We start from the raw sequence: 27,010 nt of genomic DNA on the forward strand, positions 1-27,010 counted from the left end.
GCACGCGCCCTTGGACGCGCGGGGGCGCGCGGCGTCTGGGAACAAGAAGGAAGCAGAGGGGAAGGGGTGGCGTTGAACCCGTCCCGCGCATGCGCGCGCTGTGCGAACCGTTTGGCGGGTTTTCTCTAGTTGCTCTCTTCTGTTCCAGTCATTGAGATGGTCCGCGCTAGCTTTTAGGAAGCCGGACATTCTCCCCAGAAGAGCGAGTTAACGAGACTTCTGCTTTCTTCCTTCGGGCGTTTGTGGGCTCCTCCCACAAAGAAGTGTTTCTCCGTGACTGACGCAGGGGGCCTTCTGACCGCCTGAGGGCTTGGGCCGTTTGGTCCTCTTCCGGCTCGGTCTCCGTGAGGGTGAAAGGATCCGAGGAACCTCGTCCAGCCCGTCAGTCTCCACGCCGTGGGTTCCTTGAGCTCGGTCCGAGCTCGGTGGGCCGGCCCCCGGCCTCCCTCCTGGGTCACCATGAGCGTGTCCGCCCAGCGCCTGGTGGAGGAGTTGCAGATCTTCGACGTAGAATGCGAGGCGGCTCTGACCGAGAAATGTGAGTCCCTCGACCCGACCCCGACTCCAGCCGAGGTCCACACTCCCGCTCCGTGTACCCAGTCGCCTAGAACCCAAAAGGGAACGCTTCCAAGTTTCTCCCCTCCACTAGATCAGACCTCTTAGTGTTTGGGAGATGAAGAATTAAACAGAGTTTTGAGATTTGGGATGTAGGGACTTTGAAATGTTTGCAGTGTACTGCTTGGATCCAACTCAAGAATAAGAATATGTAAATCAGCGCAGTTTCAGGAAGGTGGAATTGGGACGTGCCAGGTTCAGACCAGGCCCGGTGGCGCGAGTTGTGAAATTCTTTAAGCCCCCTAACGATAAGAGATGTGGGGGTTTTGAAATGTAGCTTTATATTTCTGGCTCTTCCCTTTACAGTCTACACTTTAAACTTGCTGATCCGTCACTTCTCATCAAAGCTGTTGGTGGTCTGTGCAAATATGAACCCTTGAGGTGGATTCCCAAAATTGAATTTTAGCATTGACAAAAGCTTTGGGGAGCTTGTCAGCTGTTTACAGAGGGAGAAAACGACAAGGAGACCTCTGGTCTGTGAGCCCCAGTCTCCTTCCTCAAGTCCAGTGCTCCCTCTTACTGCTCAGGCTGTGGGGCAGGAGATGTTTGAAGCAGTGTCTTGGGAGATGTAGAGGTCTCAGTTTTAGGATCAGGATGAACGTGCACCTGCCTTAACCACTCATCAACACTTTGAACTTCTTTTTTAATGTATAAAACCAGAATGCAAACACGTTAACTTATCTTGAGATACCAAAATACTCCAAGTTCTTATGACCAGTGCATTCCTTCCCAAAATGCTGTTGCTGCCATCTCACAGAACTACTTTGGCAGAGGTGTTAGACTTCTAGGCTTTGTATTCATAATCACTAGCCTCAGTGGGACTTCAGCTTTGCCACCTTCTCCTTTAACATCCTTCGGTCCCACTCAAAGCTGATGAACTTCTTGTCTCACCAAGAAGGTAGAAAACTTCCATAAGAAACAATTAGAAAACTTTCACCATTACTTCTTCCCACCTACCTCTCCTGCCGTCCTATTACAATGAATAAATTCTCCATATTCCTAGCAAAATCCAAACCCTCCACTTGAGTCCTAAATCCCATTCCTTCTCGAACCTTCTTAAGAACATCACTCCAGTAATTCTAGTCTCTTACAAATTTTCTATTTTCCTTGCTGTAAGAGTTTTTCTCTTATACTCTATTGTGGGCACCTAGGTGGCTCAGTATGTTAAGCGTCTACCTTTGGCTCAGGTCTCGATCCCGGGGTCCTGGAATTGAGCCTCCCGTCGGGCTCCCTGCTCACTGGGGAGCCTGCTTCTCCCTCTCCCTCTGCCTGCCGCTCCCCTTGCTTGTGCTCTCTCACTCTCTCTCTCTGTCAAATAAATAAATAAAATCTTTAAAAATAAATTAATTAATTAAAATAAAGTACTCTATCGAACCCACTCCCTGTTCCAGTTTCTCTCCTCCCCAATACAGCAAACCTCTTCAAAAAGATTGTCTATATTTGCTGTCTTCAAATTTTTCCTCCTTAATCCCATTTCAGTAAGGTTTTTCATCCCCAGTGTTTCACTGAAATTGCTCCTCTCAAGGTCACCAGTGACCTTAACCTAGCTAAACTGTGGTGAATTTTCAGTCCTCATCCGGAATTAGCAACATTTGGCACCGTTCGTCATGTCCTCTGTGAAACATGTTTTTCTCTTGGCTTCTTAGACACTACACCTCGTTGTTCTCTTATCTTGCTTGTCACCACTTTTCAGGCTCGTCCTGAGTCCCAATGCACACACTTCCTTAGGGATCTCACCCGCTCTCCCAGCTTGTCATCCCCTGTGTTGCTGATGATTCTGAGCTGGACGACTTGCTAAACTGCAAGCTGGTCTGTCCACCTGCTAGTTGGATATGTAATTGGCACCTCGAGCTCTATGTGTCTAGAAACTAAGCTCCTGTGCGTCCTCCCTCTCTTCACAGTACTTCCTTCTGCCTCTTCCCCGCCCTTCTAGGTGCTCAGGCTGAAAACAGCACTCCTTTTTTTCTTCCCATCAGCAAATCCCACTGGCTTTACCCTCAGGATGCTTCCTATCGGAGGTCCAACCACTTCTCCCCCCTCCACCGCCACCACCTTGATCCAGGCCACCGTCATCTCTCACTTGCACTTTGCCATGGTTCTCTTAATTGGTCCCCCTGATTCTGCCCTTGCCCCCTTCATTCAGTGCTTAATGCAGCATCCAGAGTGATCCTGTTCAGTGGAGGCTGGATCGTGTTACTGTTCTGTCCAAACCCTCTAGTGATTTTCTAAGTTGCTCAGAGTACTAACCAGGGTAATTATAGTGGCCAACAGCCTGTACCCCCTTTACCCTTGAACTCCTCTTCTGTCTCCTTCCTCACTGTGTTCTAGCCATAGTGGCTTTGCTGATCTTGCTTCAGCTTCAGGATCTTTGCTTGAAAGTTCTTCCCCTAAATACTGCACAACTCACTTCCCAGTCTTTCACCTTCTCAGTGAAGCCTTCCCTAATCACTGTATTGAAAATTACCCACCCCCTGATCCCTTCCCCACCTTTATTTTTCTTTTCTTCTTTTAATCTTTTTTTTTTTTTTAAAGATGTTATTTATTTGAGAGGGAGAAAGAGACAGAGCAAGAACAGGGGGAGGGAGGGAAGCCTGGGTGGCTCCGTCGGATAATCGTCTGCCTTAGGCTCTGGTCATGATCCCGGAGTCCCAGGGTTGACCCGTCCGTCATTGGGCTTCCTGCTCAGTGGAGAGTCTGCTTCTCCCTCTGACCCTCCCCCATCTCGTGCTCTCTCTCACTCAAATAAATAAGTAAAGTCTTCAAAAAAAAAAAAAAAAAAGGTACAAGGAGAGGGAGAAGTAGACTTCCCGCTGAACAGGGAGCCTGACCTGGGGCTCAATCCCAGGACCCTGGGATCATGACCTGAGCTGAAGGCAGACGCTCACTGGACTGAGCCACCCAGGCGCCCCCAGCTTTATTTTTCTACACAGCACATTTAACTCTCTAACCTACCACAGATTTTCCTTTCTTGTTTTCTGTCTCCAGTAGTCAGCTTCGTGGAGACAAGGATTCTTCTCTGTGTTGTTCACTGCTATATTCTCATGCCTGGAGCAGCGCCTGGCACTTGTGGGTGCTGAATAAATATGGACTGAAGAAATCGAAGATTGTTTTCACCTTTCGCAGGGAAAGCTGCAAGAGATGAACTGAGTTCTTACCTGTCCCCTTTTCCTTCCTGCAGTGGTGGAGCTGTGCATTCTGTATGGACAGAACGAGGAGGGTATGGTAGCTGAGCTCATAGCCTTCTGCACCAGAACGGGGAAAGTTTGCCTCACCTCAGAGACCCTGAACTCTTTTGAGCACGAGGTAAGAACAAAATGTAAGGAAACTAATGATGAAATTCTGCATTTCTGCTCTTAATGGGAGGCGTTGTGATGTAGTGTGAGAAGAGTGTGGGCTCTCGAAACAGATCCGGACTCTGGTCCCAATGTGCACTTGGGCAGACTACATAACATCTGTCCCTGAGCCTCCGTCTCCTCTTCTGTTAGTGGTTCTAACAACCCACATTTTTGTTATGGTTATTATAAGAATTAAATGAGAGTGGGTTTAAATCACCTAAGACTGTGTATGTCGGGTGGTAGGGCTTCAACAAATCATTGGTGGTGGCGTTAGATTTAAGTGTTTGCAGACAAACGGTCACAGGACAACTCTTTGTTTTTAGCCTGTCGTGCATAGTCTTAACTTAATTCTTACTTGGAGGAATTTTATATAGTAGATTATATTTTGAATGGCTGTGGAAAACACCTCCTCTGTTACTTGACTGGAATAATGTGTTCATTATCTTTTACTTCTCAGTGTCTGAGCAAAAAATTGTCCAGAGCGTCCAGGGATGGTGGGCACGCAGGAGCTAGAGACATTGTTTCCATCCAAGAGCTGTATCCTTTCCTGCTGCAGGTTTTTGTATAAAGCCAGCAGCTGTATTTTGTAATTGTGTAATTTAAAAACAAATAATGCAAGTACCTACTCTTCAGATTTCTTATTTAATCAACCCTTGCCTTAGATTTTGGGTGGAAGTCTTTTTCTTGAGCACTATTTTTAGAATCGAAGCGGAGGAAGAAGAAGAGAGCCTCTTGAACTCTTACACCACACCCTCTAAGGTGAGTCTATGTTTGGACATGGCTTTCTAGGAGTAGTGGGTTTTTTTTTTTCTTTATTCTAAAAACATTGTCACAACATTTGAAGTTCTGAGGGAGAAAATTAACCCCCAATACAATTCCTACTATGTTTCCACTTACGCGTTTTCCTTTCCCATCACAGACATGGCTGTGTTTACATAATGGCGGTCCTTGTAACCATATAGTTATCCTGCTTTTTTCAGTTAGCATAAATAGCATAAAATGTTCATAAGGATGGTTTCTCCATAATAACTCTTCGTAAAAGTTGCAGAGTGTGGTATCAGGTGGAGGTACTATAATTAAATGATCCAGTCCCAGACTGAGAGGTAGGGTAGGGTAGTGGAATAGTATTGCCCTCAAAGCCTGAGTCAAAAGACCCAGGTGGCCCTAGGTGAGTTGTTTTATCCCTCTGAGCTGCAGTTTCCTAATCTCTAAAATCCCGATGCATTCGTTCATTTAATGAGCAGCTGCTGTGTGCCAGGCACTGTACTGGACACTGGATGAACAGTGGTGAAGGAAACAGGCACAGTGGGGCTCTGCCCTCAAGAAGCTCGAAATAAATGTGTAGGAATCCATAAACGTGGAGTAAGCCTTCATTTTTCAAAATCCGGTCACACTGAGGTCTGTCTGAGTTCATCCCACTCCGTTGTCCACTTCCCGCTCCTCCTCACTCTGGTGGTCTTACTGTTCTTCAAACACACCAGACATGTGTCCACCTCATCTGTCCCCTGTCTGAGGGAACAAACCTGCCTGCAAGAGCAAACCCCTCCTCTTTCCCTCCTTTATTTTCTTCTCTTGCTTTTCTTTTCCCTGTGGAACTTACTACCATGAGACAGGTTATATATTCACTTTGCTTCAGTCCGCCTCCCTCTGTTAGAACCGAAGCTCCTTGAGGGCAGAGACGTTGCTATGTTCTCTGCTGTTCTCCCAGAGCCTGGCACGTTAATCGCTGTTGAAGGACAGACCTTCTGAACACGAACGGTTGCTTGGCTCCCTAAGTACCATCAACCAGGATTGCAGAACCTAGTGGGGCTGCCTCATGTCGATCTGATTGACAACCTCACAACTCCGAAATTTGTGATTTGTCTGTATATCCAGAGTCGATTGTGTTTGTGGGGACTGGACTCGTGGTAATCCAGCTCTCAGTAGACTGACGCGTAGGTCAGATGCACATTTACTTGATTTCCTATGGAGGTATGTGCCCTTCCAATGACGGAAATACGGTCCTGAGGACGCCCAGTCCTGCCACAGAGGTATTTAGGAGGCTCAGTTATGAATCACAGGTGGTGACCAGGGAATCAGAGTTAAGCAAGTCAGACTGAAATGAGCAAATACGATGAACTACGTGTCTAAAGCTCAGAGGCGACGCCACGTGGGTCTGGCCTAGAGAGATGGATAATACTCAGAACAGTACCTATCACATGGAAACTGCTCGATCTTCGTTAGGCCATACATCAGTGGCCTCCCAACAAAGTAGTCATAGAGCCAAACGTTGGCCTTTCCCACCCGAACAGTGCCACAGCGAGGTTGCCAGGCCCTTGTCGAGTCTTCAAGGCAGGTGTGCCTAGGGTATAGGTCCGAGTGTCCCGGTGGCCTTACCTGATCATTATGAAATATTTGATTTGTGCAGTTGACAGCGTTTTGCTCCACGCTCGCCGTAAATCCCCTGGTGACATGGAGGGAATGTGTTAGCCTGCGGATTTGAAGTTCCCATGCCGCCGGCGTTATATTTCTAGTAAATAAACTGGCAACCGGGGCTATAATTTGGGTTTCTGTGTGGTATGAGAATGTGCTTACCCCGGAATGTGAGAAGATGGTATCCTCGGTCACGGTATTGCTCACTGCAAATGAATAGGCCCGCAGCGTTAATAGCAGATCTCATGAGTGTGGTTAGAGTGAGCACATCCTTGAGAAGCGTAACTGGAGTTGGTCTGTTGACACCATCGGGTTTCGCCGTGAGGGCTGAGGACAAGGGCCGTGAAGCTGCCCCGTCTCCCAGTGTGCCGTCCTCTTGCCATGTCCTGGGAGACGGACTGCCTCTCTTGAAATACCCCCACACAACCTTGGCCCTAGAGTTCGACAGCCCCTGTGGATTACAAGAGTTGTTTAGGAAAATAGTTTGAGAAAATACACCAAAACCGTAAAATTTTATCCATCCTTTGGCCCAGTAGTTGTCCCTAGTCAGAATCTCTCCTAAGGAAGTAATCCAAATTATGGGAGAAGCTATCCGTGTGAAGATGGGCATCTCAGCGTTTTTTATGATCACTCAAAATTACAAGCATCCCATATATCCAGTGGTAGAGACGTAGTTATGTCACCTGTTGTGTCAGTTTAATCACAGCTACTAGAAAGGACAAATGTGGTGACGATGTGGGAAAATGTTCATAGTTAATATAGCGTAAAAAAAAAAATCAGTATATGTAATATTCAAATAAAGGTTTATATTTAAACTAAGATTGTGAATATTAGAAGTTATATATTTTTTAAATTGGAAAAATATGAAAATACCAGAAAGGAGTATTAAAAGATGGTGGTTGTATAAGAGCAGTAGCATCAGGGTCTTCTTAAAACCTGATTTCCATCCTGGCTACTTGATGATGGCCTTGCGTCCGGTCTCGTGTTCAGTCCCCAGTCGTCCCCCGCAGGCAGCTGTGGTGGCATAACTTCAGCGTGCAGCCAGGAGGAGCCCACGGGCAGGGAATCCTCTGCAGACCGACTGGCCTCCTGCTTGTGGTCCCAGCGAAGAGTTTATCTCTGCTCTGCCACGGTCCGCGACCCCAGACTCTGGGGAGCAGTAGATCTCTGAGCTGTGGGTCTCACCCCCCCATCCGGGGCATACCTTTGGATATTTGTTGATGAACAAAAGCCAGAAAACAGAAGAGACCATCAATGAGGCATTTGCTAAGTAGTCAGGCTGAGAGCTCAGCCGTGTGATCTGCCTGGAGTCATTCCCTCCCCTAATTTTGAAAACGTGCAGGGGACTTTGCCAAAACGGGTAGTAACGCGGTCCCATCCCTTCTCAGGAAGATGTGTCTGTGCGGGTCAAAACTCCCAGCTGTCGTAAAGCAAAGGGGTGGGGAAAGAAAGTGACCACGTGAACGGTTTGACAGGACAGATTGCCTGCTTGGCAGTCCTTTCTGGGAAACGTTGATACTTTTTCATAATTGCCTTCAAAAGGGGGCGGGATTCCGGTGGATTTGGTGATAGCTGCTAAAGATTTCTCTATGGGATTATGCCTGGAGGTGGGGCCTTAAGAAGGGAACCAGCCCAGCCCTACCTTGTGCCCTTCACTTGGGCACCATGCTTTTCTTCCCACGGGGTGAACCCTCAGGTAGCAGCTTGAGTCCACAGTGACTAGGATCTTGTTTTCTGTTTTGTTCTAGGGTTCTCAGAAGCGAGCTATCACCACCCCAGAAACCCCCCTAACAAAAAGGACTGTGTCTACTCGGAGCCCCCATCAACTCCTCTCGCCGTCGAGTTTCTCTCCAAGGTACAGATCAGAGTGAATCCAGCTGCGGGACTGCCCTCCCCTTTCTGTGGTTGTCAGGGGGCTGACCCTGCAGAGTGACGGACTCAGTGCAGGTGGCAGTGTGCCTCTGCGGTGCCTGGCTCCAGAGCCTATTGCTCTCTGCCCTCCCTGCCTTCTCTTCCTGTGTGGAAAATTACCGTGTCTTCCAGTAGTTAAGGACACTCACTTTCCACCCACTTTTCTGGGGCTCATTTCCTAGATCAGGAATTGATATCTTCTCCGTGTGTTCAAAAGTCCTGTCTATTCAAAAGTCCAAGAGTCTCAGGAGTCTTGCCAATAGAGACAAATAGGTTTCCACCTGCCTCTCTTAGTTCTGGTGTTGTTAGGTTTCTTCTCTTCTCCTTCTTTTCATCTATAGTATCTTTTTTTTCAAGATTTTATTTATATATCTGTCAGAGAGCATAAGCAGGGGAGTGGCAGGCAGAGGGAGAGAGAGAAGCAGACTCCCCGCTGAGCAGGGAGCCCGATGTGGGGTTCAATCCCAGGACCCCGGGATCATGACCTCAGCCAAAAGCAAACACTTAACCGACTGAGCCACCCAGGAGCCCCCACAGTATCTATTTTTTAAAAAGAAAAGCACGTATCTGTGTTCATCCTGTTGTATAACCTGTTCATTGTTCCTCTCTCGGGTTACAACTAGTTTCTGAGAGTTTGCGTGTCACTGTGAGTCTACACGGACTTAACTGGCATTTTTATCCCGGCTGCCACCTCTGCACATAAATCCACAAAGATCACATGTGATTTTTTTTGAAATCCGTAAATGACATGTCTCCTACTAGAGAATTCCATGGGTGAGGGCCCTGCCGAGTAGAAGAAAGGCTTGGTGCTGCCCCGTCAGGATGAGGCTAAGGACCCATCACGTTAACCATTTAGGGAAATACGAACTGCCCGCTCTGTGGATCCCTTGTAGACGGAGCAGAGCTTAAGATCGTCCAGCTCTGGGGCGCCTGGGTGGCACAGTGGTTAAAGCGTCTGCCTTCGGCTCAGGGCGTGATCCCGGTGTTCCGGGATCGAGCCCCACATCAGGCTCCTCCGCTATGAGCCTGCTTCTTCCTCTCCCACTCCCCCTGCTTGTGTTCCCTCTCTCGCTGGCTGTCTCTATCTCTGTCAAATAAATAAATAAATAAATCTTTAAAAAAAAAAAAAGATCGTCCAGCTCTGTCGCTTGAGAAAGGAGGTGATGGCAGTCACTCCAGATGAGCGGTCATGGGACTCAGAAGGACAGTTTCTCTGAGGTGGTCCCCTGCTGCTTTCTGTAGTTCTCAAACTGGTTTGGGAAGCGAGCTTTCTAGACGTACAAGGGCGTCTTTGACACTTGCTGGGTAGAGACGGTTCTCATCAGCTGAGCCAGCACTATGACAGCAGTCACATTCTCTAAATAAGCAGGCCCTCGAAGCTCCACTGCACTAAAGGGCCGGCCGCACTGCCGGTCCCGCGGAGCGGCGCGGGGAGGAGCTCCGAGAAGTTGGCCGTGCGCTGTCTCGGCACGCTAATAAAGCTGACATCAGAAACTGGTTTTGTAATTTATGAAAGTAACTTCTAAATTACTCAGGTAGAGGCAGCGCGGAGCTCGAGATCATTAATGGAGCTCGTTTTCCGTGGCCTCTGTGGGAAGAAGGGATGATGGCACCAGTCGCCGTGTGGCCCACATAAACCTGGTTCCTGCAGGCTTCCAGTGCCCACGTGCGGACTGTTAGAAAGTGGCCTCTCTGCAAACTGTGTTCGCAGCTGGGGGGTTAGAGGCCCTCGTTGGCTTCTGAGGAGCTCAGCGCTGTTCGTGTGTTGTTTACCAGGCAGTGCATGGAAATGCGAGAACTTGGCAGTGAAGCCTTAGAGAATGGGAATGTTTGTTCACCAGCTGACTGAATTTATTACATCTGCACCTCCACACACACGGGGGGAGAGCTGACTGATTCCTCTTAACTTCATTTTATTGTGGTGTCTACCTTGAACTATGTTGTGAGGAATTGCAGACGCACAGCAGCTTAGGGCTTATCCACAGCCAGGCTCTAGTGGTATTCCAATAAGTGCTAAAAATAAGATAAGAGGGGCGCCTGGGTGGCTCAGATGGTTAAGCATCAGCCTTCGGCTCAGGTCATGATCTCAGGGACCTGGATCGAGCCCCAGATCGGGCTCTCTGCTCAGTGGAGAGTCTGCCTCTGCCCCTCCCCGGCTTGGTCTCTCCCTTTCTTTCTCTCTCTCACAAATAAATAACAAATCTTTTAAAAAATTATAAGAAAGAAAAGAAAGTGGTACTTGAAACTTGCTTTTTAATCAATCCAGAGTTTGGTTTGGTTTTGCTTTGTTTAGTTTGTAAGCCAGGAGAAAACCTTTTAAAATATGTCTCTGTCTCTAAATTTATCCTCATTCCTGAGATTCCTTAAGGGTTCAGGTACGTCCAACCCCATTGAGCTGATTAGATTTATAAAATGTGAGGCCAGGTTGACGTTTCTCCAATCCCCATTTCCAAAAGGTAACCTCATTTTATTCGTCTCTCTTTTTAGATGGGACTACAGTAATGCGTATCTGTTTTGCTTCCAATCAGTGCTACTCCCTCTCAGAAATACAGCTCGAGAAATAACCGAGGAGAAGTGGTTACCTCCTTTGGCTCAGCACAGGGAGTGTCTTGGTCTGGAAGAGGAGGGGCCGGTAACATCAGCCTGAAGGTCTTGGGGGGTCCAGAGTCACTCACCGGGAGCTACAAGTCAATGTTTCAGAAGCTTCCAGATATTCGAGACGGTAATTGTTTTTCTCTTTGCGATTCTGGAGAATATAAAACCACCTGGAAAGGTGTAGAGTAAGTAACAAAGCTTCAGCTAGGCTGGTAGAACAAGTTCCAAGGTTGCCTTTGAATATAGAAGTTGGTAGATGTCCTCTGGATGCCCCCAGCAGTAGAGGGACATGCGGTGACACTCAGCAATTCTCCCAAGTCCCTTCGCTTCCCTAAAGAAAAGGCACATAACCATTTCCCAGTGGCAGCCATTTGAACTGTGTAAAAGAAGCCAATTAAAGTCAAAGACATTTATGGTTTCTTCCTTGTAAAGAATGGAAGACTCTGGGGCGCCAGGGTGGCTCAGTCGTTAAGCATCTGCCTTTGGCTCAGGTCATGATCCTAGGGTCCCAGGATCGAGCCCCACGTTGTGCTCCCTGCTCAGCAGGGAGCCTGCTTCTCCCTCTCCCACTCCCCCTGCTTGTGTTCCCTCTCTCGCTGTCTCTCTCTGTATATCAAATACATAAATAAAATCTTGAAAAAAAAGAATGGAAGACTCTCCAGGTTGGACTTGACTCCCCCTAAACCTCACTGATGACCGGAATGAAGGAAGGCTGGGTTGTGGGCATCCGTGCTGAGCCTCAGGGATTGTGCCACATAAAATTTCGGCCATGAAATATTGGGAAATTGGCTAGGTCCTGGGCACCCTCCTGCTTCTGTAAAATGACTGACTTCAAGATTTTACAATGCACTGTATCTTCTCCTCTTGACAAGTGAAATGTCCTAAACACAATACTTTTTCCCCTTTGGGCTTTCAGTTCTGACCTGTAAGATAGAGGAACTTGGCACTGAACTCAAGGAACACTACAAGATTGAGGCTTTTACTCCTGTTCTGCTCCCAGCTCAAGTAAGAATTGTTTTAATAGTCCTTCCTAATTAATATTGTATTTTTAAACTGATGGCAAAAAGACATCCTTGCTTCCTTTTTTACTTCTTGTCTGCGTTCTAGTTAGAACATCTGTCTTGGTCGAATTTGATACCATGGATCCTTCTGAAGAAAGACTTAGAAGTGCTCTCTGGGGGCGCCTGGGTGGCACAGCGGTTAAGCGCCTGCCTTCGGCTCAGGGCGTGCTCCCGGCGTTACGGGATCGAGCCCCACATCAGGCTCCTCTGCTATGAGCCTGCTTCTTCCTCTCCCACTCCCCCTGCTTGTGTTCCCTCTCTCGCTGGCTGTCTCTATCTCTGTCAAATAAATAAATAAAATCTTTAAAAAAAAAAAAAAAAAGAAGTGCTCTCTGGTTTTGTGACCAGAGATGGGCATTTTCTTTGCACTTGGATTAGGGTCTTGGACATAAGCAAAGACTGAGGCCTTTTCCTTTTTAGTGGTGAGGCGGGTAGCCCCCTGGAGATTTCCCACGAATAGAAGTGTTCAGTGATCAGGATATGAGGATAGCAAAAAGGATAGGGTTTCCAGGAACGGTGACCCATGGTCTCTCCCCCAGTTTGGTCTCTGTCCTTACGGATCAACTGGTGCCAGTAGTATCTTTAATTGTGGTTTAATCTGGCACATGTTCCAGTGCTTTCTCTCTGAAACATTTTTTAATCTAAAGGGAAATGTGTTCTAGAAGATTCCTTAAGGCACCTCTGTCATTGTTTGCATTCAGAGAAGACTGACCAGTTGGAGAAGATATGCAAAACCATGTCATATAAGGAAGTTTGAGAGGAAGTAGTGGAGGGGAGGCAGGGATGCACGGTCTTGTGGGGAAAGATTAGACTTCCTCAGTCTTCCCCCAGGAATGGGAACAGGACAGAGGAAGCCACAGAGAGAGAAATTTCAGCTTAATTTAAAGAAGAACTTCCTGTTAAGAGACAGTATGGTGTGTGGTTAAGGATATGGCTCTGGAGCCAAACTTCAAACCCAGACTTGACCCACTCTTTGACCTTAATTAAATTATGTAACCTGTTGCTGATTTTTCTCTTTTGTAAAGTGGGTCCTATAATAGTATCCACTTCAGCATCGTTGTGAGGATTAAACGAGTTAATACACGTAAGCCTTTAGAACAATGCCTGGTATTCAGTAAGCTCAATAGATGTGAGCTATTAATGGTTAACACTATCCAGAGATGCAGTGGGCTGCCTTGGGGTGCGGGGACCGAGCTTGCTTCACGACAGATGCCCAAGCTTAGATGACCACCCACTTAGAGGGGCTCAAGCATTGCGTGGGTGGGCAGACCAGATGCCCTGAGAGTCACTGATGATACTTGTCAGTATGGTGCCCCTACCAAAAAATGTTTCCTGCTTGGGATTTGCTGTTCATTCTGTTGACCCCGGAATCAGCTCCTGTCCCCAAGACTGTCATTCTTATGTTACACCTTCCGTAGGAGCCTGTCACTCTGTTGGGCCAGATTGGCTGTGATACCAACGGAAAGCTGAACAGCAAGTCAGTGATTCTTGAGGGAGACCGGGAGCATTCCTCAGGGGCTCAAATTCCAGTGGATTTATCTGAGCTGAAAGAATATTCTCTGTTTCCCGGACAGGTAAGATCGGATGCACGCCTGCTGTTTGCTCTGTAGTGTGTGTGGTGGGCGGTGGGCGGGTGAGCAGTGCCTCGCCGGCTGCCTCTCACTTTCACGAGGTGGGGCGGGAGCTCCGGCTCAGGAGCAGATGGCAGCATGGGGGTTCCAGCTTTCCCCGAAGGCTCTGACCTCAGCTCTGGGACCTACTGCCCAGTTCAGACTCCAGCCCCACCCCAGCGGGAGAGCACCCACGTTCCTAAGCCAGAGTGCCTTCATCTCTAAAATGGGAATAATAATTCTTACCTCATAGGATTGTTACAAAAAATTAGATCATCCGTATAGAGCATAATTATTATTACTAACTCAACTCCCTTAATTTGTTTCTAGAAAAATACTCCCAAGTTTATAATTATAAAATGAGATAGATGGACTTAGTACTTAATAGACTTTTATTAATAAAGTACCCCCAACGTGGGGCTCAAACTCATGACCGCAAGATCGAGAGTCCCATGTTCTACCCACTGACCTGGCCAGGCACCCTAGTACTTAATACTTTTTAACTATATCAAAATAGTTGTATTGCTGATCTCTTGTTTCACTCCCGTTCTGCTTCTTGTCCTTCAGGTTGTAGTTATGGAAGGAATCAACACGACTGGTAGAAAATTTATTGCCACCAAGCTTTACGAGGTATGACGGTCGTTGCCCCGCATTCCCTCCTGCTTTGCAGCAGGCACAGTACGTGTCGTTCTGTCCGTCCTGGAAACTCAGGAGAACCTATTTGTTTGCTTCTCCATCCTCTAGCTATAGAATGGGAAGCTGCCTCTGGGCCCCCTTGCAAACCATTTCTGTAAAGGTTTTACAGGCCATATGGTCTCTGTCACAGTGTCTCGGCTGTTGTGGCTCAGCTTGCAGAGCAATGAGTGTGTCGCGTGCCAGTAAAGCTGGATTCATGAAAGCAGGCAGTAGCCAGATGGGGCCCCCGGGCCCTAGTTTACCTACTACCCCTGCTCTAGGCAGTAGTCCTCCACAGGTTTGCAGGTAACACAAGCAAAAGTAGCAGAGTCCCTGCTTTCAGGTCCTTGCGTAGGATACTGGTACTCGGGGCACCTGTGCTCTCCCACCTTTTGCTAGGTGGTCTATTATGAGCGTGGCCATAATGTACCTCCTGTTCCCTGGGTTTCTTTGCGGCTCTCCCATATAGAAAAGCGGCAGGTACCATCAGTTCTGTGAGCTTTTAGCCCCAGGGAGCAAGACTGGGGCTGCTTTCTTCCTTCTGCATCTCAGCCCTCCCCCACCACCCTCCCTCCCCACCTGCCGATGCTGTGGTTCCCCACCCCTGTTCAGGGCCCACCCCCCCCCTTTTTTTTAACCAAGAACTCAGTTTAGCTTTTCTCCTGTTTTTAAAAGGGCGTGCCACTTCCATTTTATCAGCCCACCAAAGAAGATGAAGGTAAGTTTGGGTCCAAACCTTGTTTTGCTAACAGTGAGGATGGTGGATGAGGGTCCAGGTTCCTCGGGCCCTGGGAAAGCTGAAGAAGCTGCATGGGAGCACCCCAGTGGAGGCTAGTGAGTACAGCGGGTGGGTGGCTTCATGGGCCCTTGGTGGAAGGCCAGGGTCTGAGCCCAGTGAGCGTGGCCACCTGGATTCTGGCATGCCATCTGTATCTGGAAGTTACTTTATAAGAGGCAAAATAGAAATAGTTTTAAAAAGAATTTCTTTCACTGCACTGTGGGATCCTGGATGGGATCCGGGAAAAGAAAAGAGACATTAGTGGAAGAGCTAGTGACCCCCAAATAGTCAGGAGTTAACAGTAATAAGCCAGCAGTAGTTCCTTTGTTTTGTTTTTTAAAGATTTATTTATTTATTTTAGACAGAGAGAGCACGCACGCAGCGGGGTGGGGGGGAGGCAGAAGGCACGCCTGACACGGCTCGATCTCATGACCCTGAGATCACGACCTGAGCTGAAATCCAGAGCCGGACACTTAACTGACTAAACCACCCAGGTGCCCCTGGATTCATTTTGACAAATGCACCGTAGTCCGGCAGGGTGCCGGCATACAGGAAATTGGTATTATCTTCGCAACTTTTCTAGGTTTCTAAAGTTATTCCAAAATAAAAGGTTTATTAAAAAGTTAGACAAATTTCTGGGGCACCTGGGTGGCTCAGTCACCTAAGCGTCTGCCTTCAGCTTGGGTCAGGCTCTCGGGGTCCCCGCTCCCTGGGAGTCTGCTTCTCCCTCTCCCTCTGGCACTGCGACCCCCCGTGCTCACACTTCCTCTCTCTCTCAAATAAATAAATAAAATATTTTTTTAAAAAGTTAGACAAATTTCTAAGGAAGCCTAGAGTTATTTGGTAACGAATCTAGATAGGAAAGGACAAAAAGTTTAACAGACTGCTTCAAAATAATTCAGAGCATCTTTGAAAGCAAAGCAGAAGACTGTGGAGGACTCGCAGTGAGATGGCCGACTCTAGGGTATTGTCAGCACCCCGCGCACACTAATGGTGTGTGATGAGGTCGTTCTTGGAGGTAACGTAGAATCAGGAATGAAATTTAGGAGTTTATGACATTGCATATTGCATCAGAAGATCCGTGTTTCTGGCAACGAAAGGAACGTGGTGGTATGAGATCTGCTTCAGGTGGCAGAATGAAATTGACGTGGCTGAGATGCCCGGGGCCTGAGCTGTGTGCCATGAAGCTTCTGGGAGCAGTTGAATAAGTTATTAACATTTTTGACCAAGGTACTGAGCTGGGCACTCATGGAGACACAGAATAAGGTGTGGCCCCTCCTCTGCGGGCACTTGCTTTCCTCCAGGGCTTACATCTCCTATAGGCTCCTCAGAACCAGATTTAACGCCCTGGCACTGCGTGAAACAGACTCTTCTCCCTGAACTGTCATCTCGCTTCATGGTGTTCCTGCTCTGGTAGAGGAGTAACGGCCTAATCCCTGGAACGTGGACTATGTTACTTTACATGGCAGAAGGGACTTTGCAGGTGTCCTTCAGTTAAGAATCCTGAGTTGGGTATTGTCCTGGATTGTCCAGGTGGCCCCAGTGTAATCACGAGGATCTTTCTAAGGGGGAGGGCAGAACGATCCGCAGCAAAGGTAGAAATGGTAGGCTGCTGGCTCTGAGGATGGAGGAGGGGTCATGAGCCAAGAAATGCAGGTGGCTTCTAGAAGCTGGAAAAGGCAAGGAAACATTCTGGTCTGGAGCCTCCAAAAGGAATGCAGCCCTGCCAAAACCTTGATTTTAGGACTTCTGACCTCCAGAACCATCATCATAAATACGTGTTTGTTTTCGGCCAATGAGGTTTTGATAATTTGTCACAGTAGCTGTAGGAAACTAATACAACTCCATGTGAAGTCAGAGATCTCTGGGTTTTGTTGGTGTAAGCTACAGAAACTGGTTCGGACTAACTTAAGAAAAAGAATTTGTTAGGGGAAATCCAGCTAGCTCACAGCGAGGACAGGGAGCTAGAAATGCAGGATTAGAAGCAGATAAGGACCTCACAACCGTAGGTGTCCAGTTAGCAGGAATTCCCCAACTATCTCATCCAGTTACCTCTGGCTGGAATAGGTCAGCTCCACCCTTTTTTCTGTTCTTGAATGATTCACCTCGAGATTCCAGAACCAGGGAGGAGAGTGTGGGTGGCTTAAACTGGTCACACGCCTGCCTCTTGGCTAGGGGACGTCATTACACCTGATTTACAGCCCCGCGGACTGCCTTGTGGAGGAGAGGGCTGGCTCTCCCAAAGGAAAGCCGATGCCGTGAGGAAAAGGGCAGTGCGAGACAGGTGGCCAAACAGCACGCCTCTGTACCCCTCACATAGGAATCCCATGCCAGGCCTCACACCCAGCCTGTCTTACTGGACTCCTCACTGGGCCACGTCCTCCAGCCACACTGGACCACAGATACTCCCTCACGCCGAGCATACTCAAACCGTACACTCTCCAAGACCCGCCTTGCCCTTTGCCCCCGGAAAATGCTACTCACAAGCATAAGCAAAGCGAAATAAACCAGTCACAAAAAGATAAATAGTGTATGATTCCACTTACATGAAATACTTAGAGTAGCCAAAATCCTAGAGACAGACAATAGAATGGTGGCGGCCAGGGCCTGGGGGAGGGGGAGTTCGTGTTTAATGGGGACAAGAGTTTCGGTTTGACAGGATGAAGAGAGTTCTGGGAATGGATGGTGGTGATGATTGCACAGCATTCTGGATTTATTTAGTGCTGAAAATGTACACTTAAAAATGGTTATGATGGTAAATTTTATTTGTGTTTTATCACAGTAAAGGAAAATAGGGGAAAGACATGAGCAAATTTCACCTTGATCAGATCTTTCCTGACTGCTGCTTCCTCCCATCGCTCAGTGTGCTGCTAGCAGACTGCCTGTCACGCTCTAGTTATTCGCATACTTCCCTGTCTCTAGCAGCTGATGGAGTATTTGAGGATGGGGATGAGATCTTGGATTCCAAGGGTTGTACACGTAGGGAGACTCTCAATTAATTGAATCCTATGGCATCTTCCCCTAATTGTTCTTTCTCCCACCATCCCATTGTCTTCTAATCAATACCTTATGATCCTTTCTGTCTTAGATTTTGAGCAAAACATGGTCTTGGTGGCCTGTGGGCCATACACCACATCCGACAGCATCACCTACGACCCCCTGCTCGATCTGATTGCCATCATCAACCGCGATCAGCCAGATGTCTGCATTCTGGTAGGAAGCTCTCTTGGGACAGCTTTGCTGGGGGAGGCACCAATGGGAAAATGGGAGGAGACCTGAGAAAAAGGCCCAGGGGCTCCTGGGTGGCTCAGTCAGTTAAGCCTCCAGCTCTTGGTTTTAGCTCGGGTCACGATCTCATGGTCGTGGAATTGAGTCCCGAGTTGGGCTCTGCTCTGAGCATGGAGTCTGCTTCAGATTCTCTCTCCCTCCCCGCTCTGCTCCTCCCCCAACTTGTCTCTCTCTAAAATAAATAAAGTCTTAAAAAAAAAAAAAAGGCCCAGTGTTGTAGGAGGCAGTACACCTGGTTAGGGGGCTCTGGCAGCCTCTCTCCATCCAGGGTCACAGCCTTTGCCTGTGACACTGGCTGGGCCACCAGCCCAACCCCATCTGCTACCTGGAGGGACAGATGGACCCTGGGCAGAGAACACTAGGAGAGGGTGTGTGAAGGCGCTCACGGATACGGGTGGTCCTGATAGCTTTGTTTCTCTTATTTGCAGTTTGGGCCTTTCCTGGACGCTAAGCACGAACAGGTTGAGGTAAGTGACAGGCCGCGAAGGGGAAGTGCCGGAGACTCGCATCGGGTTGAGCCCCCGCTCTTGTTTCCATAGTTTGGAGCTTATTTGTAACAAACCTAAATTAATCCCTGTGGCTAATCAGAAAAACATTGCAGCAGGGCATTTTTATAAAGATACTGGATTTGAAGGCTTCATGTCCCCAGAATACAAGGCCATAGGGAAGCGGGGGGAGGGGAATACACGTCTGCGAGGCCAGTGTCCCCCTGTGATGCTCGGTGTTGAGGCACCAGTGCTCTCACACACATGCAGGTGTCTGTGGCCCGTGGAGCTGCCACCCTTGGCTCCAGGACCCACATGTTGCTGTCCTTTGATGCAGAAAACACAGAAGGCCCTTCCCAGGACATCTCCATGGCCGAGAGTCAGTCTCCTGACTCCTACCCTTTTGTCTCAGGATATTGTACCTTCCACAGAAAGGATTTTAGAATGCTCTGGCTTCTAGTCTTTCGCTCAGCTTACATTCTAGAGGTTGAATTCCTTCCACATCCCCTTTCCTGCCCCCAAGACTCTGCTCCTTGAGGACAGAGACCACGAACATGTGTCTTTCATCGTTGTGTGTCCTCCAGCTTCTCGCTCAACGGCTGGCCCCCAGGGTTGATCAGCAAGCTCGGCCGGTGAATAAAGGCCAGCGTCTGCCCTCTGAATCGGTCTCCTTCCTTCTCTTGCAGAACTGCCTGCTCACAAGTCCATTTGAAGATATTTTCAAGCAGTGTCTGCGGACAATTATTGAAGGGACGCGCAGGTCAGAATTCAGACTGTTGGACAGAACCTTATGCTTCCCGGGGAGAAGCTAAGCTGTCAGGAAGTAACGGTAGCTCCTGCCCCTTCATCCTTTTGAACTCCAGAGATCAGATCCACCTCTTGACCCCCAAGCGCACCTACGCCGGGTTAAGAGGCATCTCTAAAACAAAGATAAACACACTTGACAGGTTGACAGGAAGAGGCTGCGCAGACTTTCCCTCTTCCCTTGCTTGCCCTTCACTTCTTTCCTTTTCTCACTCCCTTTTGTATAAACTCTTACTCCCTGGGAATCTTCCCAGCTGATTCTGAGAAGTGTTTGATGAGTTCCCCAACAAAATCCCTGGGGGCCCCAAACATCTCGCTGCTTGAGTGATTGTTTTGGGGTGAGCCCAAGTCCTTCCCCAGGGTCAGAGCTGCCCCAGGTTTCATGGGGCACTGCTGACGGCCGAGCAGGCTGTGGTGGAAGCGCGGGGGCGGGGGCGGGGGCGGGGGGGGGGGGGAGGGATCTTGGATCCTTGCCATAGACCAAGGGACAGGAACTGAGGAGAGATGTGCAATTCTAATTTGAGAGAAAAGGCACTATTCCAGGAAGAGTCTCGAACTACAAGTAGGAAGTTATTCAGGAAGCTGACAGCCTCACTTCCTCTCCCTCTTCCTCCAGGGCCGGGGGTTTGAAAGGAGTTGGTATAGGTGACGGATCTTCTCGTCTAGGGATTTGCTTGCCTGTGGCTGAGCTCATAGAAAATAAACATTCCTGAGGCTAAGCTTTTAAAAACAAGTCTGTAACAAAGGTGGTTTTTAAAACAAGATGTATAATCTTCTGCCCATTCGCCGTGAGAACTGATCCCAGAGTCGATTAGTCGTAATACTACCTTCTTGTGTCAGCAGCATGGCCGGTCTGGCAGGCCTCGGGGGCTGGGGAGAAACACCCCTAACTTACCTGGGAGTTGGGAGACTCAGCCTGAGCCTGGGTCTGCCCCTTCCCCGCTCCCTCCCTCAAATGAAGGTAATACCAGTGCCTCCCCTCCCCTCTTGCCCTTTGCTGTGACACGGGCCAGACTTGGGGAGCACCTAGTGCTCCTCAGAGATACCTCCCCCCACTCCCGCCCCGCCAGGAGCAGAGCTGGTGTCCCTGTTTGCTCGGGTCCCCTGGGGATGAGCAGGGATCGCGCGGCTGTGCCCCAGAGGGCCGGGTGCTCTCAGTGCGACTTTGGGTTCTGTTTTTGGTTCCTCGCCCCATGTGGTGGTGACAGCAGTGGGACAAACAAAGAACAAACCAAGCATTGTTACTGTGGGGTGAGCGCCCAGCGCTGCCAGGCACTTTCATCGGCAGCCAGCGTGCGCCTCGGGGCAGGGGGAGCTGCCCCGCCCTTCCCTGAACAGTATATAAGCGGTCCGTGCTGGGGGATTTATTTTTATTCCTGAGAGAGCAGACATGCCGAGCACAAAGCTGATTTATCAGTAAAAGCCAGAACTCGAGGAAGCGCCCCCTCCACAGAGAGCCCCGCCGCAGAGCCGCAGAGGGAGCGGCTGTAGGGACCCTCCCACTGTGATGCACGAGGTTGTGCAATGCTCGGCATAGTTGGAATTTTCTTTCAGATCCCTCCCCCTACAGCCACTTCATAACCATGAGCAAGAGGGCTGTTTCCTCCTTAACCGTTGCTCTTCCAGCACCTTCGCTGAAACAGCAGCTCCACGTCTTTACAGTGGCCAGTGCCACCTCTGCCCTTTGTGTCCGACCCAGACTGAGCCTGTGGGGTCTGGAACGGGGTCTGGAACGCAGCTAGTCAGCCATGGCTTTGGGTAACGATCGTGTCCTGCTCCGTGTCACAGGGACTGTGGCTAATGTGCAAAGTGGTCTCAAGATCCTGGTTTTCTGTTGCACGAGTCTCAGTCCACACTCTGAGCAGGTATGACAGACAAGTGACAGATGTGACAACAGTCACCAATACCTTTATCCCATAGGAAACACAGATAGGGAGCTGTACCTGCATCTGGGAGGGCCATCGATTTTAAGCAAGAGAGGGAGCTGGCAGTGAACGCTGTTGGTGGGTTTTAAACATGCCCTCAAAGTGACGCTTAGTGCCTCTGTGGTTTGTAACAGGCCCCTTTGCCAAGCACCGCTGAGGGAACAAGGAAACGGGACTTTTTTTCCTTTCCTCTTTGTGTGGCTGAGGAGGATACACAGTTGGGTCCTAGAGTTAAAGGTTTTTCTTTGCTTACATGTTGCACCCTGGAGATTCCCCTTCTGCCTCCATCAAAGGAAATCTCTGTTTTTACTGTTGCTGTTAAATATTCCTGTCACTCTTGCAAGACGGTCTGCTGAGAAAAACTTGGGGCTTCGCATCCCTATGCGAGAGTGAAGGGAGAGGTGGCCAGGTGCATTCTTCCCCATCCCTCGGAAGGTGTCCCTGTCCATTGTTGTAAATAAGACCCAGTGTTCTGTTAGGGGGCTGCAGTCTGGCCCTGTGCGCATGAAGGCAGCGTGTGTCCGGTCAGACGGCTGATCTCCCCCTGGACGAGAGCCCCCGGTCAGGTACTAATGCCGGTGCTCCACATCTGTGTGCACAGTGTGAAGAGTCAGAACTTTGGTTCCATATCTGGCTGCAAGCTCTGATTCTTTAGTCAAAACCTTGTCTTTCTAGATTTTTCTATATCCCAATTTCTGCTCCCCCTTTCCTACCAAACAGCCCCGTCCTCTCCCTGGTGGAACACCACTCGGGGCCAGGAGAAAGCATGTCCCAGGTGACCTGAGCCTCGCCAAGGTAGGTGTGTGGAAAGGAGAACAAGTTGTCTTTTGCTCACAGTGTCCCCTGGGAAACAGCACCTCCTCATAGAATTCAGTTCGGAAATTCCTCCCTGGATGGAGGCACTCGTTGTCTCAAGCCCTGACATTTTCCGTCTGTCGTCCAGCTGTTCTAACTCAGCTGTGCTCATTTTTCTCCCTCTTCCGACCGTGTTGTGACAAAGTAGCTCTGGCTCCCACCTCGTCTTTGTCCCATCCGTGAGGGACGTGCACCGCGAGCCCGTGTACCCGCAGCCACCTTTCAGCTACTCCGACCTGTCTCGAGATGACAGAAAGGTACGGCATCCCTGCTCTGGCCCCTGAGTGGAGGGTGGAGATGCCTTTTGGGGGCATGGATAGGGCCTGAATCTTAAGCACCTTTTTTGAACGGATGGATGTATTTGTGATTTACTGTCCGTCAGTTTGGCCCCCCTTTCGGGGGTCTCCCTACCCCTGGGCACCCCCCCACACTTTCATGGGGAAGAAGGTTCTAGCTTTGGTGCACAAATGCTTGTCTCACCCCTTCTCGTTTTAGCGAGTGCAGTTCGTGTCTGAGCCCTGCAGCCTCTCCATAAACGGAGTGATCTTTGGCCTGACGTCCACGGATCTGCTGTTCCACATGGGAGCCGAGGAGATCAGTAGGTGGGAAGCAGTTCTGGTCAGCAGGCAGGACGCTGGCTCTCTGGACCCTGGGCCTTTCTTCCAGGCAGAGCCTTGACCGGGAAGTCCTTAGAGCAGCCTTTTGTGCCAGACCCCTTGGCCGTTCAAGTTTCTCTGTTCCCAGAGGGAGCGACGGGATGCGTTTGTTTCTGCTCATTCTTGTCGGTAGAGTTGGAGACCCCGAAGAACCATGGCCATGTGTCTTTGCGCTTCATTTCTAACCCTAGAAGTTCATCTCCTTTTCTTCGCCTCCCACACTCGTGAGCTACACGGGAGCGGGTGTCCCTGCTTGCGGAGGCTGAACTGCAGAGCTGCTCAGCAGGGCGTCGGTCTGCAGAGAATCAGACCCAGCCTGCCTGCTGATGTAGGCCCGGCAGTTCCTCCAGCGCCAGAAGGCGTGCGGAGCCATGCGTGTGTGAGGCGACACGGGTGCGTGCTTGTGGGCTGAGGTCTGAGGTGCCGGGGTCACCCTGACTACACGCTCACCGCACGCTGGGGCGCTCCTTGCACAATTTTGCACACTGCAGTTCTAGCCAACAGCCTGCCATGGTCTCGAGCTCCCGGGATGCCTGCTCTTTCCCTTCGCAGCCCGGTGGCCTGCTTCCCTTCTCAGGTGGGAACAGACCGAGCTCTTTGGGGGGGGGTGTCTTTCGACTTCCCCAGAGGTACCCTCTCATCACTGTGTGTGGGCCATGTAGCTTCTCCCCGGTTTATCGAATCCTCAAGTTCCTCCCCAAAGAGACACAGGAGCTGAGGAACGAGGCTCTGCATTCCATTTCTTGCTTCTCTTGCGTCCCCAGTGCTTCTGGAACTTCAGACAGACTCAGCCGAATCCTCAAGCACATCCTGACCCAGAGGAGGTGAGCTCGCTCGTGGGAATGACTGACCAGGACGAGTGCGCTTTGGGGTCCGGTGCTCTGACAGATTTGATTGCGAGCACCTTCCTTGGGCCACTACCAGGGAACTCTCCCCTGTGATGACAAGCCTGCCTTCTGTCCCCCAAACACAGGGAGGAACAGGAGAGACAGTCTGTGACAGCTCGGAGGCCATGTGGAAAGAGGGGGCCCCGGCTCAGCCACTGCTGTTTCTCTCCGTCTCTGTAGCTACTACCCGCTCTACCCTCCCCAGGAAGACATGGCCATTGACTATGAGAGTTTCTACATGTATGCACAGCTGTCCGTCACCCCGGACGTCTTCATTATCCCATCAGAGCTGAAATACTTTGTGAAGGTAGGTTTGAAGTCTGTTTTTTCCCAGAAACGCCAGGACTCGTCTGACTTTTCCCTTCTAGACCACTGGTCCTCACTCCTCATGCTGGGGATGATGGCCTCGTTTCTTTGGGAGAGGTGATAAAGGACTAGACAGCGAATGTTAGTAAAACAGCCTGTGTATCCCCCTGGTGCTCAGTCAGCCAGCCTGGGAGCCCCAGGGGCGGGTAGGAAGGCCCTCAAACAGTGGTTGTCACGTGGGGCCATGTCAGGGTGGCCTGGGAACCTTTCACACGTGCACTTGCCTGCCCCCCTCCCCTGAATTCGGGTGTGACCTCGGGGGGGGGGGGATTCAGCCGTAAGAACTTTGATGAAGCTCTTGGGTCATTCTCATCTTGGCCCCCTGAGGCCCTGCCCCCCCGGGGTGGTCCCTCACGGGGGACCCACCCAACCCGTAGCCCTCTTGCTGAACCAGAGCTAGTTGAGCCTCAGGAGGTAAAAATGTGTTCCCGTGTTGGAAAACAATAACCAGGTCAGGTTTGTCTCCGAAGTCTGGGAGCTGATTGTTACCCTGCTTTGTTGTGTTTCAGAGGCTCAAAAGGAATTCAGGGTTTTCCAGTAATAAGTTAACAGATTAGACTTGAGATGTGTTCGGTTCCCTTCCTTTCCATTTTATCAACCTCTCTCTGGGGTCTGACTGTTAGGTGATTCCAGCTTTCTCACATCGGCCCCTTTCCTCTCCCCAGGACGTCCTCGGCTGTGTCTGTGTGAATCCTGGGCGCCTCACCAAAGGGCAGGTGGGGGGCACCTTCGGCCGACTGTTCCTCAGGAGGCAGCAGGCCGCGGGCGGGGAGGGGAGGCAGAGTCCATGCACTGCCGTCCAGGTGGTCAGGATCTGAGGCCTGGGCACTTTATCGTCCCCGTCGTGTGGTGCTCGCGGACATCTGAGAGCCCAGGAGTGGCCCTCTGACGGGAGCCCAGCCGTGGAAAGGTAGAGGCGAGGGGGCAGCCAGCTGGAGAGGAGAGGCTGCGGGGCGCGGGCCCAGCGGGCAAGGCCTTGTGCAGCTGGACCCTGAGCCTGACTCGAGCTGCTCTGGAAGAAAGCTGTGGTTTCTTCGTGGACACACAGAGTCGTCCAGGGCCAACTGGCTGTGGATATAGCATGCTCAGAAAAGGCAAGAAGAGTGTGATTTTTCGACATGAATCAGACACAGAAACAACTTTTGGAGAAATAAAAGTAAATTCGGAGGGTGGCTTCTGAGTTTAATTCTTCTTCCGCTCTTTCTTTTTCCTGGCAGTGAACGAAGAACATTGCCTCCTTGACCTGTGCCCAGCGAAGGCAGAGCATCTGTCACGCTGGGTTTCCGTCCAGCCGCAACCCTGATCCTCCCGGGCCCCCGTGGCCTTTGTGCTGAGGAGGTGTGCTGGGCCGGGGCCACGGAGCCCGCTGCAGAGCGAGCAGCTGGCTGTGCGCCTGGCCCTCCCGGCGCAGCCCTCGCCGGCGTGCTGTGGTCCCAGCCTGACCTCTCCATCTGGAGGGGGCGGCCTCCCGGAGCCCTGCCAAGGCTGGAGTCCCCGGTGCTGACCCTGCCGAGCTGGCCGGCACGCGGGGCTCGCCCGCAGCCCAGAGCACTTGGCCCGGCAGGGCCCTCTAGGGTCCGCGAACAGCCCGTGTGTCCCGGCATTTGGGGAAAGGCTGTCACTGGCTGAGCGTGGACTGGGTTTTTGCCCAAAGCTGGCAGGCTCTCCCGCCTCCTGTGCCAAAGCCACGCCCGAAGAGCCCGACTCCTGGGCTGAGGGACGCGTGCGAGGGAGCGGTGGGTGGGACGACTACGCCCTGAGTCAGAGATAAATAGGTGACAAAGCGGTGTCCAACCTTCGCCTCCCCCCTCGGACGGTGAGGCGAAATCCACAGCAGATCCAACCAGGTTCGGGAGACACTGGTCTCCCTTTGAAAACAAGCAGCTGCGGTTTCGTCTCGTTCATTTTATAGGCGCCTCTTCTGAACACCAGCACCAGAGACAAGCCCCAGCTTGGGGAGCTGATTTTCCCTCCTGAAGATCCCCCGCACGTGAGGCACCCAGCCACTTCGTCCCCGGGTGTGGCGTTTTGGGAGTCCAGGCCCCTCTTCCACAACCTGAAACAGCTGTGGTCCCCCAGTTCAAGAATAGCCTTTGTAGTTCCACTGGCCCCAATGTCCGCTAAAACCCTGCCCCCCACACCCCACCCCTGCCTTGGAAAACCCTTGCCTGGGAAGATCAGCCAACAGCCCTCGGCCACGATAAACCAGGCTCTGGGCCCTTATCGCGTGAGCCTATGCGGGGCTCCTAGGGAGCCATGGCTCTCGGCCATTACGCTCATGTTGCTGCTGAAGCAGCTTTGTGGGGAGTCATCGTGTCGTTGTCCCCCCTCCTTGGCAAGATCCAAAGCCCCCTCTCCCCTTATGACAGACTCTGCAGGATCCAGAGTCCCCGGGGGATGGGGCACTTGGCAGAGGGGGAGGAAGGTTCTGCATCCTGGGGGGAGGCGTGTGCAGGGCAGAGGGAGGCAGTGGCGTGCAGCCTCCGGCCAGAGCTCAGCGTGAATGGGAGTGCGAGCCCGTTGCCTGGAGACCAGTCGTGTGACTGTTGGAAGTGATCCTGGAGGGCCGAGCAGGCATTCAAAACTCACAGAGAGCAGGATGCGAACCCCAGATTGCAGACAGCTCGGGCGGGCAAGCGCCACTCGGATCAGGAAGCTGGTGCCCAGCGACTGCCAGCTGGCTGCTCCGAGACCCCTTTTCAGCTGGGTCACTAATTTCCTGAATGGCTGTCCCTCTTGCTCATGCAGGGCT

The 27,010-nt window shown here is 50.6% G+C and overlaps 1 protein-coding gene across 1 annotated transcript; it reads left to right on the plus strand.

The window, feature by feature from the left end:
* Positions 1 to 25: 25 nt before the first annotated feature.
* On the plus strand, positions 26 to 25,444 carry POLA2 (DNA polymerase alpha 2, accessory subunit). Its single transcript, XM_045775522.2, has 18 exons — positions 26 to 538; positions 3,794 to 3,918; positions 4,408 to 4,487; positions 4,652 to 4,709; positions 8,111 to 8,217; positions 10,802 to 10,995; positions 11,785 to 11,873; positions 13,348 to 13,503; positions 14,107 to 14,169; positions 14,890 to 14,932; positions 18,081 to 18,205; positions 18,709 to 18,747; positions 19,452 to 19,525; positions 22,498 to 22,606; positions 22,845 to 22,951; positions 23,770 to 23,829; positions 24,073 to 24,199; positions 24,924 to 25,444. Exons 1-18 carry the CDS (start codon positions 460 to 462, stop codon positions 25,074 to 25,076), a joined length of 1,788 nt encoding a protein of 595 aa, XP_045631478.1. The 5' UTR covers positions 26 to 459; the 3' UTR covers positions 25,077 to 25,444.
* The last annotated feature ends 1,566 nt before the right edge of the window (positions 25,445 to 27,010 follow it).

This window comes from Ursus americanus, chromosome 24, assembly GCF_024610735.1.
Source record: "Ursus americanus isolate L20-20 chromosome 24, mUrsAme1.1.p, whole genome shotgun sequence".
In the NCBI taxonomy this organism is placed as follows: Eukaryota; Metazoa; Chordata; class Mammalia; order Carnivora; family Ursidae; genus Ursus; species Ursus americanus.

Bases quoted from the DNA above. Each gene is read 5' to 3' on its own strand.
- POLA2 (XM_045775522.2), top strand. From the start codon at position 460: ATGAGCGTGTCCGCCCAGCGCCTGGTGGAGGAGTTGCAGATCTTCGAC. The intron at 539-3,793 runs GTGAGTCCCTCG...TCCTTCCTGCAG, and splicing joins GGCGGCTCTGACCGAGAAAT to TGGTGGAGCTGTGCATTCTG. The intron at 24,200-24,923 runs GTAGGTTTGAAG...TCCTCTCCCCAG, and splicing joins AGCTGAAATACTTTGTGAAG to GACGTCCTCGGCTGTGTCTG.